The 11,849-nt window shown below is 41.5% G+C and overlaps 1 protein-coding gene across 1 annotated transcript; it reads left to right on the top strand.

The window, feature by feature from the left end:
* Positions 1-678: 678 nt before the first annotated feature.
* Positions 679-9,853, top strand: rhobtb3 (Rho related BTB domain containing 3). Its single transcript, XM_066711705.1, has 9 exons — positions 679-754; positions 2,712-2,778; positions 4,874-5,230; positions 5,878-5,987; positions 6,367-6,472; positions 6,568-6,741; positions 7,152-7,318; positions 8,790-8,886; positions 9,557-9,853. The coding sequence occupies exons 1-9, from the start codon at positions 719-721 to the stop codon at positions 9,673-9,675; spliced, it is 1,233 nt and encodes a 410-aa protein (XP_066567802.1). The 5' UTR covers positions 679-718; the 3' UTR covers positions 9,676-9,853.
* The last annotated feature ends 1,996 nt before the right edge of the window (positions 9,854-11,849 follow it).

Below are 11,849 nucleotides of genomic sequence, written 5' to 3'. Positions count from 1 at the left end.
CTGCGATGCACTGTGTGTTCTGACACCTTTCTATCAGAACCAGCATTCACTTTTTCAGCAATTTGAGCCACAGTAGTCTGTTGGACCACACGGGCCAGCCTTCCTTTGGAAATATTTATACAAATCACAGTTTAGTGGTAGTATCTGGATACTATTGTTTTGTTGGCATAGACATATTTTACATAAAGCCAGGCGTGTGTTTTGTAGAAATAAAATATAATTTGTCTTTTTGGAACCGTTGAAAATGTCAAATAGGAGAAACACATTTCGTTTTTTGGTTGACCAATACGAAGACACTAAAGGAGGCCGGCCGGCATTGTTTGGTTTGTGACCAATCCGAACGAACACTTGACCAATGAGAAGGATCTTTGGACTTGACCAATCAGGAGGAAGAAATACGTTTGTCATCACAGCGGAATATTGTGGGTAGCTTTGAAAATATTTGTTTTAATAGATTTTTCTATTACATCACTCCACATCCATCATGGTACTTCGGTTGATCAAATTTCTTATTTTCATATATATATATATTTATTTACACCGATCATGGTGTAAGTATTCGACATCCTAATTTAAACAACCAATGACAAGACACCACCCAGAAACACGCCCATTTGGATAAAAAAGAGAGCCCCCTTAAAAAAGACCTCCTTTAGGTGACAGGGACTAGTTTTTCAGTTTGCATCGTAGAGGTCAGATCAAACAAACAACACCAACAATGATAATGTGTGAATGGGACGGTTTCACATGGCAGGTAAGTGCCAGTTCAAAAAATAAAATAACATTTATTTAGGCTACAATCTCAAATCTGTCAATTCATTAGATTGATTTGAAATTAAACTAGTTTGGACAAAAAAAAAGCCGTGTTGCATTGAGGATGGGGACCGAACACACCGGAACAATGATGCCACTGCACTCGCACACAGACAGACAGAGAAAGTGGGTTTGAATTGTGTCCAGATATTAGATATAGATATTAGATTAGATATAGAAATAGTGAGGACAGGATCTGTCGTGTCTGCTCGCTGTGCTGTTACCTGTGGCGCCGCCATACCTGCAGCTGCGTCTTGACCTCCGTGCCAGAGGGCGCTGGTTGGGAAAAGTAAAAGGACAGAATTCACGTTTTAACTTTTAAAATGAATTTGATGGTTTAACTTTAACATTGTGTATATTTGGGCTTGTTACCGGGGGGCTTAGGCTTTGATAAATAAGCATTTTAAAAGCAGGTCTTCTTAAAGAGATGCCTGGGGACAAAGGAGACCGACTGGGTTGTGCACTTTCATGTTGGCTGTTGCGGCACATTGTGTGACTCCCTGTGTCCAGGGCAAAACGCAGAACTTGTGCGCGGTTTCTTGGGTGCCACAAACCCCAAAATGTAGCCATAGACCCCAAGTATTTAACTCTGTCGCAATTGCATAGCCTACATATTGTTTTTCAATTTATTAAAAAATAGCTTAATATTTTTGTGGGAAATACATAGTTCTCCATATTAAATAATGAATATGTATGAACACATTTGCGTGCCTAAGTCATATTTGAACTTCGGGGGCCATTATACAGGTAGGGTATTTAAAACTAGTAGCTTTTTAAACGTTTTCATTAGGTTTAATGTAATCAAACAAGCCCATGCAAGTCATTTGTAATAGAAAGGCTGAACATCATGGATGGATGTGATCCTCATCTGCGCCTGATTCTCATTGACTGTACAAGTCGTTAATCACGGAGCCGATCTAAACCACCAGCAGTCACTTCGTTATGTTCAGTTTGTGTTACTGTTTAAGTCCTGTACGAATAACAACGCAGATTCATGTTTTCATGTCTTTATTTATTTGTATTGTTTTTAAGTTTACAGGAGTTTACTTACTACTTTGATCTGTGTTCGCAATGTTGGTAATTAAAGGGGTGCGCACCCCGATGGTATTATTTTTAAAGGGGCAGGCGAGGTCAAGTTTTACTAATGGGGAGAATATTGGTAATTAGTTGAAAACTGAGCTATCGGTGGAATTGAATAGACTTCTACAATTTGTGAATTTTAAAGTCACTAAGTTAATGTGTAGAGTTAAGTCAACTTTATTTTCTTTTGATTTGAGTAGGGAGGAGGTAGTCTGCCAGCACCAATATTAGGGTGCTGGATAATTTAGTAGAGAAGTCCCTTCAGTATGTACCTGAAGCTGTTTAGTTGAATGTAGTCTTTCATTTAGTTTTGATTACAGAGGGTCCTGAGTATACTTTATTCTGTGCATCCTGCTGACTTTTGTTTTCTTTTCCTCTTCCGCCTCCTGCCCCCCCCCCCTTCATTGCAATGTTGTTTTTATTTGTATTGTATATATTTTGGGGGAATAAAGCTTTTTGCACTACTCCTTTGTGTTCCTGTATAATTTGTCTCTCCACAGACTAACTGGGGTGGCTCCCTTTACGGTTAGTTTTATTTTTTGTTCTCCAGACAAGCATTGCCATTGATTTTTCTAATTGTGGATGGGTAATTATGCAATGTTAGGAATCTTTGTCACAATCAATAACATGTTTGGGTTAAATACAAAGACATATAGAATCATCGTTTTGAAGAATTCAATTCAGGATGTGGAAACCAGTTTGTCAAGTCTGAGTGTGAATTCAGTGTTCACTGTCATCAGAAGTGATGTTTGTTTTTTGAGGGGATGGGAAAGAAAAGAGAACTGTCCTCTAAACCTCTATTTGCTGTGTTTGTGCAGGGAGACACTCCTCCGAAGATTAGGAGGGAAATCCCTGACCCGACAAAGCCCACGCTGTCAAAACCAGGTGAGTTCAGTGTGGACTGGAGCTACTGCAATGCACATTAAACCTGGAGGGCTTCATTATAACAGATGTCCCCAATTAAACTACTAAATCTTGGACATCATTTGAAATTGTAAGTGGGTTTGGTGTTATAGGTAATTAGGTGTAATGCGAGACAAATACTTTGGATATACACTAATTTGCGGTAGGCCACCTACCGAACCACTGTAATCCCCAAACATTAAAAACGATGCTTTTCTAATGTACTCTGACCTTATTCAATGGCAGTTTGTAACATGGTTGGTAATGTGTGACTTAATAATCAAAAACACGCAACAAATAGTATGCATGACATGCACAGTCTCTGAGTTATACAGGGGCAGCTCAGCTGAAGGGCTGCTCCTTTGGCATCAATCAATCAATCAATCCTTATTTAATAGTGTAAATAATGCCTAAGTGTTCCAGGTAGGCCAAAAGGTAAAGGCTTATCTGTGCCAGAGCAAGTCATTCCAGGCTTCTTTTTGGCGAGTTTGCAGGTTGATGCTGCTCTGATTTTTAAATAAATATTTTAATTGGATATATTCCTTTAACGATTTTTGTTTGGTTTACAGAACTTGCAGTTTTCTGGGCAATAGTGTTTATAATGCATTATATCTGTGAGGAATAAAACTGAAACTGGGTAAATTCCAGTCTACATTTATTGTATGATTTCTTAGCAGACGGCCTTATCCAGGGTGATTTACAAAATATAAGCGCATTACAAAAGTGCAATACAGTATACAATTACAGATCAAAACCGTAATACAATTATGAGTTCAAAATTTCATAAGTGCATAAGAAATCTACAGTTAATACAAGTCCTACATAAATGCTCTTGAGCGGTATGCTGATTCACAGAAACTGGACTTGGTTGCCTGAGGGCTGGGGGTCTCTGGTATCAATAGCACAACAAAAGGTTGGTGAAGAGATGGTCTGTGTCCCAGCCTTGTATCAATAGCATCTCAAAAGCTATTGATAAAGATGAGTGAGGAGATGCCCCTCCCAAAAGCATGTTAGGCAGGTTGAGTTAATGAGATTCATGGGTGTGGGAGCAAATATGGGAGAGGGGTGAGGGCTCCATTGTGACCTTGTATGCTAATGGGCAGTTGCCGTTGGTCACTCTTGAAGGTGGAGTAGGACAGGCGTTCGAGACGGACTTGTTCATCGAGTTTTGGTATCAGTTTTGCCCTGCTGTACCCAGTTAATTATTTTAAACAGCAGGGGGTTTACGTTAAGTATAGAATTGCATAAAGAACTTATGAAATAACTTTTACACATTTTAAAAAGTCAAATCTAAGCAGATTGTTACTTCAATTAAGTAATTGTGAACTGAGGTCTAACAATAAACAACCAGGTAGGGGACCCCGAACGACCAGGATTGGAAACCCCTGGTCTATTGGTATGGAAGGCTGCTCATGTAGTGGTGTTAGTACCAGAGTAATGTGATTCAGTTTGTTTTAGTTTAATGCCTTGCAGTGCCATTTTGAACTAACATGTGGATGGAGTACATGTGGGGCTTCCCAATAATACTGACTTGCAATACTGTTATCGTGATGCAAAGGCATGCTTACTCACTCTGCAGGATGCAGAGAAATTAATGCATCTTAAATTTGCAAGATTTCTAAGCTGAAAGTGTGCTGCTCTAGACACGCTTTCGAGCTGCGAGTTGAAGGAAAGATCTGAATTAAAAATCCTTTCAGCACTTTGTGTGGTTTCACTGCAGCCGACATTAAAGCCATCTCAAATGAACAGTGTAGTTTTAGCTCGAAGAAAGTCCCAGAAATTAAACCTGTGTCTTTTCTGAGTTTAGCATAATGTGGTGCCTTCTAATTTTAAAGACATAGGAGCTAAGGTAAACCGTTCGTGGAGAGGGCATGTCATCTGGCTTTAGGAATTAATGTAGTTGTCAACATAACAGTGCAAGTTAACAATTCTGTGGACAATAACGCCTAGGGGAAGCATGTATGACGAGGTTTTGCATGTCTGTGTGTGCTGCTTTGAAACGATAAGTGTAATAAAACTGTTGAATGAGAGAGTGTGTGTACCATGTCTGTAAGTGCTGACCTGTGCTTTTCCTTAGACAAGCTGCCGGGGGTGAAGGTGGAGGAGTCTAGCTGCAGCCTGGACTGGCAGCGCCTTCTAGAGGACCAGCAGTTTGTGGATGTGGCATTCTACGCGGAGGCTGGGGGGGATGTGCTAGGCTGGGCACACAGGGTGGTCCTCTGCTCTGTCAGCCCTGTCTTCCTACAGTTGCTGGGGGGAGAAGGGGAGGTGATGCCTGGCTCTTGTCTGCCCTCCACATTGAGGGCTCCACTCAGTCTCATCTCAGTGAGCGACAGCACACACAGGAGTAATGGATGCCCCCCATCCCGGGTCCTCATGAAGGACCCCCTGCTGTCCTGCTGCCTGCCTGAGATGCTGCAGTTTCTCTATGCAGGTATGACAATCCCATCAGCCCACCTCCCCACTCAACTGCCTGCATGTCAGCCAATTATCTGCATGAGAGAGAGAGAGAATTAATTAATAATCAAGAAATGATAACCTTGTTTCTTGGGCATCAATCTCAATGTAATGTGCAAGTCCTGCAAAAGGCACTGAAAGAGCGACAGACTTCTGTGTGCCCCACCTCTAGTGAAGCAGAGGATGCATATCAATATAAATCTGAATGTTTTAGCAATCTTTTTTTTTTTCTCCTGCTGCTGTGCTGTTTTCATGGAGATCCAGACTCCTGAACTCTCTTAGGAGTAAGCAAGGGGTGGCAGACATGCATGAGCAGTGCCACACAGACTTTCCTCTCCTCTTGCCTTCCCCTTCCTCTGCTTTACTCTTTCAGCCACATGTTTAACATTAATTTTTACTGGGGCAAGTGTCTTTGTGGTAGAGTACTACAGCAGCAGCGTCAGGCAGGATTTCAACCTGCAATCCTTCCCGTTGTTTCCAGAGCCTTAACCACTCTGCCACACTGTTCCAATGCTGACACAAACATGTCACGCCTCTCTGGAATGTATATGAGTGGTAGCTGAGATGTACAGCCCCTGGGTTGTTGCTATCAGAGCTTATTCCCTCTATATTCCTGTGCTGCAGGAGCCTATCAGTGGAAGGAGCTGCAGTCCTCTGTGGAGAAAAAGCTGGGGAGTGTACAGGAGGTGTGTGAGCTGCTGCAGACTGTAAGACGACTTCTCTGTAATGAAGAGGTATGATGTTCTACAGCAGGGGTTCCCTACCTTAGGGTTGCAGTGATGCAAAAATGGGGTGTGGTTTTCTGTGTAAATCTAAAATAAATGTAACGGATGGTACACAGGCAAGATCAGCATTTGCCCATTTTCTGAATGTTGGGAAATGCTGTTCCAACAGAAAAGAACAGCTTTTCCTTGTGGGAGTAACTGGTGCTGCAATCACAACTACACTTGTATTGTAATGGGGGGAAAAATAAATGTATAGAATTTTTAAGTGCTTTTCGCAAGAAGGAACTGATCTCAAAACACTGTAGCCTACAATGGCATGATTCAAATGCTGTCTGAAACTGATAATCATATTGTTGACTCTCTTCTCTCCCCTCCATCTCCCCAACAGTGCTCAAATGACCATGGGCCCCCTAGGATCCCCCAGCAGGACCCCATCTCTCTGGGCAGGTTCCTCAACAGCCCAGTGTTCTCAGACATCGTGTTCATGCTTGAGGGTCAGCAACATATTGACCTGCTAGGTCTGCTTAAAACAGTGCATAGTCAGTGCTCGCCTCTGTGTCTGAATATCTATGTCTATTACTCTCTCCAGGCACGCCTGTTCCAGCCCACAGGGCAGTCCTCTCAGTGCGCTGCAAGTTGATGGCCATAATGTTCAATGGGAAATATGTGGAGGCCAGCCGTAGTGAGTTTTCCTTCCTTGGCACCTCCAGAGAGACCTTCCTGTCTTACCTGGAATACATTTACACCGATGCATGCTGTCCAGGTGGGTGAACTGTAGAGTAATATAGTCTGTGTTATTGATTTGGCAGACACCTCTATTTAATGCATGTACAATTTTGGCTTATAAACATTGATATTTGTACAACCGTACACTATGTTCTGTAGAAAAAAAGTGTCTCTTTAAAATCATTCCTTCTGGAAGGAAGATGTGTGTGTTGAACAGACTGTATTTTGGTTAGATGACGGAGTTTTGTAAGTGTTTTAACAAGGGATAAATGCAAATTTCTGTATTTGGTAATATCAATTTAAAGGAATTCCACTACACATGCAAACGAGAATGGCATTAAACACTTAGCAGTAGTTTTTCACAAGATTGACATGGTTTTAAAAGTGTTACAGAAGCAATGGTAGAAAAAAACTGGCCAACTCTCCTCCCTCCTGATTTCCCCCCAGATAGTCTCCAGCAGGCCATGTCTTTATTGGTGTTTGCGGATATGTACCAGCTGACCCGCTTGCAGCACTTGTGTGAGGCGTGTGTGTGCAAGTACCTGGAGAGCATGCCCAGCAGGAAGCTGCTCACCACCAGCCTAAATATAGTCACCCTTCTCAGGAGGGCCCAGGTAAGAGAAACGGATGGGGATTGGGGGGGTGGGGGGATTGTAGAAATATTTAGGAAAATATATTGGCGGTATTATATGCAATATAACGTGATTTCCATATAGTGAGGGGAAAAAAGTATTTGAAAGAAACGCAAAATAACTGTCAGTCTCCCTCGGTCTGGGGCTCCTCGTGGAGTTTCAATGATCATGAGAACGGTGAGGAATCAGCCCAGAACTACATGGGAGGATCTTGTTAATGATCTCAAGGCAGCTGGGACCATAGTCACCAAGAAAACAATTGGTAACACACTATGCCGTGAAGGACTGAAATCCTACAGCGCCTGCAAGGTCCCCCTGCTCAAGAAAGCACATGTACAGGCCCGTCTGAAGTTTGCCAACATCTGAATGATTCAGAGGAGAACTGGGTGAAAGTGTTGTGGTCAGATGAGCCCAAAATCGAGCTCTTTGGCATCAACTCAACTCGCCGTGTTTGGAGGAGGAGGAATGACCCCAAGAACACCATTCCCACCGTCAAACATGGAGGTGGAAACATAATACTTTGAGGGTGTTTTTCTGCTAAGGGGACAGGACAACTGCACCGCATCAAAGGGACGATGGACGGGGCCATGTACCGTCAAATCTTGGGTGAGAACCTCCTTCCCTCGGCCAGGGCATTGAAAATGGGTCGTGGATGAGTATTCCAGCATGACAATGACCCAAAACACACAGCCAAGGCAACAGAGAAGTGGCTCAAGAAGAAACGCATTAAGGTCCTGGAGTGGCCTAGCCAGTCTCCAGACCTTAATCCCATAGAAAATCTGTGTAGGGAGCTGAAGATTCGAGTTGCCACACGTCAGCCTGGAAACCTTAATGACTTGGAGAGGATCTGCAAAGAGGAGTGGGACAAAATCCCTCCTGAGATGTGTGCAAAGCTGGTGGCCAACTACAAGAAACGTCTGACCTCTGTGATTGCCAACAAGGGTTTTGCCACCAAGTCAAGTCGAAGGGGTCAAATACTTATTTCCCTCATTTAACATGCAAATCAATTTATAACTTTTTTTGAAATGTGTTTTTCTGGATTATTTGTTGTTATTCTGTCTCTCACTGTTAAAATACACCTACCATTAAAATGATAGACTGATCATTTCTTTGTCAGTGGGCAAACGTACAAAATCAGCAGGGGATCAAATACTTTTTTCCCTCACTGTATTGTGGTAATGTTATAACACAAGGTCAGTACTGTAACAAATTATCATGAAGTTGCTATATGAATGGAAATGTACATGCAAAATAACATCATGAAAAGAACAAATATGTGTTGGTAAAGAGGCATTATATGCTGTGACTTTCATTGATGACAGTATTTTTTGCATAGTGAATTGCAGAAGGGCAACTGCATAAAATCAGGCTGTATCAAGATTCTATATTTCCTACCGAACGGTTAAACTTGTCATATTGGTTGATTTGCGGTTTTGTTTTCTGTGCTCCTTAGCGGCACAACTCACAACAGTTAGCCACCTGGCTCCTTCATTTCATCGCCAGTAACTTTCTGATCTTCAAACAGAGAGATGACTTCCTGTACCTCACTGGTAAGAAATGTTGGGATGGCGAAAGCACCAGTTCAGCTCAGCTCAGAGTTGGGTGGGGGGGTCTTGAGTCAGACCTAATGGACAGATTTGTCATCTTATGCATTTTATAATTGAGTGAATGATTTATTGATGCATTTGTACATTTAGTTTCCTGTGCTCCAAGATTTAAAATGAATATCAACCAAAGAGTTGAAAGTCAACCATATAGAATACAATTGACACACTCATTGTATATATAAAAATGTGGATAAAGTTGTTTTTAATCACAAGAAATAAATGTGTAGCAGCTGAGTTTGCTCTTAACCAAGATTGATGCCAGACCCTGGGAGGACGGGACGGTTTTCTGAGCCATAAATGAACTTGGGCCTTGCACATAGGAGAATAAGACTCCCTTTCATGTTATTCTAATAACTGCTCTGGGTCACTTCCCCTGCTGGAGTGCCTATACTGGGCAATAAATGCAGCCCAGTGAAGCTGGAACTTGAGGAGTATCACTGGCAGCTCCAGTCTTTAATAAGCGGATTGTGCAATAACAAGGATGACTTAAAATACAGGGAATGGAATGCAAAATAAGAATAGAGAATATAATTAGAATAATATAAAAGCACAAAGTGTGTGTGTGTGTGTGTGTGGTTCATATTGTCACACATTTCTGCCTGTTGCATTTCAGAGGAGGAGCAAAAGTGGGTGGAGTGGCACAGGTGGCCGAAGGAGTATTACCTACGCAGTCTGTCTTCGTACCAGCAGTGGGTCGACAGCCATCACACCGAATACTGCACACTTCTATGACTGGGACCCTGGTGTGAGAGAGAGGGGGAGATTATCTGGCATTTGCCTCTGCAATGCACAGTTGTTTTTCTTTTGCCTAATTAAATTATTTTATTTTGGAGAGCTATGCGAGAAGTGGCACCCCCAGCTGTACGCCAAGTACGCACTGTGCATACCATAGCAACATCAGAATTTGTATATAAACTGTCTATAATTGTAAATGTGTAAATAAAGTATTTCCACGTTTTGAGAAAAATCAAATGTTTCTGTTACTGTACTAACACTAGTAACACTATCATGTGATCTGATGTGGGCGGGTTTATTATTTTTTGATACACATTTTGGAGCAGGATTGGTGGATCAACGTTTTATCCTTTTCCCGCCATGATCAGTGTTCTTATGACTGATCAAATGCACTTGCCCAAAAGAAACATGTTGATGAAAAAGTGAATGTGTATGTGTAATAGTGTGTATGTTTAAGAAAATATTCTCCGGTATTCAGTACAGGACACCTGTATTGTTAACACAAGATTGTCAAGTGTAGTGTGTGCTGTCAGACTCCGCTCACCATCTGCACAGCCTCAGCAGCAAAGCAATAAACCCACTGTGCCAAATACTGGTCCTGGTCTGAAAATTCTCCCAAATTAGGTGGAGTGATGTCACCATAACAGATTCATTTGCACTGTGGGCCCTGTTAAACCTTAATCCAATGGACTGGTATATGTCATCGGCATGTGCACAGATAGACCCCAGGGTGGGGCTTGTGCTCCTGCCCTTTTAAGAGCTGAAAATAACTGGCAAGATTGAAATGAGACAATGATTAGTTCCATTGAGGGTTTTATAAAGAGCTCAGTTGGAACGAAAACCAGCAGACAAAGTGTTCCTACAAGACGAGGGTTGATGAGGAGGAGCAGGTGTAGAGAGCTTCAATAACCAGGTGCCTCACACTGCCCCAACAGAGGCAGCCAGTGTACTATTCAACCCTGTGTGACAGCATGGGTCATATAAGGACATTCCAGTACCTATAATCTACTGACATTACCATTGTGTATAATAGGGCTGTCTCCTCAGATAACTATTCCCAAAGCCAGGCTTTTCCAAGCACTGGTGTAGCCAGAAATTTAAACCACTGGGTCCAACTGAAGAGTGTATGCTGGGGCGTGGTTTGCAAACAAAATTAAGAGTTGGGGGGGTGGTGCGGACAAACTGATGAGGAGACCTGATGGGCGACTGGAATGACTGCCACATTCGGACACATCTTGGCTGTGCTAGAGATTCCAAATCACTTATTGAAGTGTTAGGCCTTGTAGTTTTGTTTGTTTGTTTCCTTGAGCTGTGTTAAAGTTATCGGTTGGAAATTGTTAATATATTTGTCATTTGCAAATACATACATTTTACACTGGTTTAAGAGCATGATGTGTCTAAATTAGTTCCCTAATATACGTTTGTTTGTTTTGTTGTGCTTCATGCATTTCTTCAACACATGACTAAACATCATCAAGTAGAGGAATGGATTTTGTATTTAGTCAATGTTACTTTAAACCAATCATATCTGCAATACTATAAAACATTACAATGTTGGTTTGATTCTTAAAATATATTTTCAATAAGATCTTGATATTCAATGAGATAAAAGCTTAGTTTGCTGACATTGAATGTAACAATAATGTGATATATTGTGACAAGTGTAAGTCACACTGGAAGGGCGTCTGTTAATTTATATTTGGGTTTAAGTATCCCAGGCGGTACAGGGTGGAGAAATATTATGAGGAAATACAGGTCAAGATAGACACGATACTAACAGGTGCAAAATCATGAGAAAATGACTATATAGTGAATACATATGTTCTGGCACCAAAACAAATACTGTAGCCTATATAAACATATAAAGGAACGGACATTATACTTTAGAGTGGTTTTCTTTTTTACCTTTGTTTAATTGCTTTTTTTTTTGTGATGTGTGTCTATTTGAAGTTATTTCTCCCGTACCTGTGTAATGGATGAGATGAAATGTGTCCCACTAGGCTGGATTATGGGTAATATCCCATATAAATTGGTTAGTGTGCTTTGTTGGCTATGGTTGCAAGTGCATCTTATAAAACATGGCATAGAGCAGGGTAGCATATATACCAAATCTAAATGTGAAGTATTCACAATACAAGATCCGTCTGTATTTGTCTCTCTAGCACAGATTC

The sequence above is a fragment of the Amia ocellicauda genome, chromosome 8 (genome assembly GCF_036373705.1).
Source record: "Amia ocellicauda isolate fAmiCal2 chromosome 8, fAmiCal2.hap1, whole genome shotgun sequence".
Classification (NCBI taxonomy): Eukaryota; Metazoa; Chordata; class Actinopteri; order Amiiformes; family Amiidae; genus Amia; species Amia ocellicauda.
The sequence above is the reverse complement of the archived record's forward strand: the minus strand, read 5'-3'. Positions and strand labels throughout refer to the sequence as shown.

What these genes read in the sequence shown, in the direction of transcription:
- rhobtb3 (XM_066711705.1), top strand. Translation starts at nt 719, where the DNA reads ATGATAATGTGTGAATGGGACGGTTTCACATGGCAG. An exon ending in CATCGTGTTCATGCTTGAGG is followed by an intron (nt 6,473 to 6,567) that starts GTCAGCAACATA and finishes TACTCTCTCCAG; the next exon opens with GCACGCCTGTTCCAGCCCAC. An exon ending in CACCGATGCATGCTGTCCAG is followed by an intron (nt 6,742 to 7,151) that starts GTGGGTGAACTG and finishes ATTTCCCCCCAG; the next exon opens with ATAGTCTCCAGCAGGCCATG.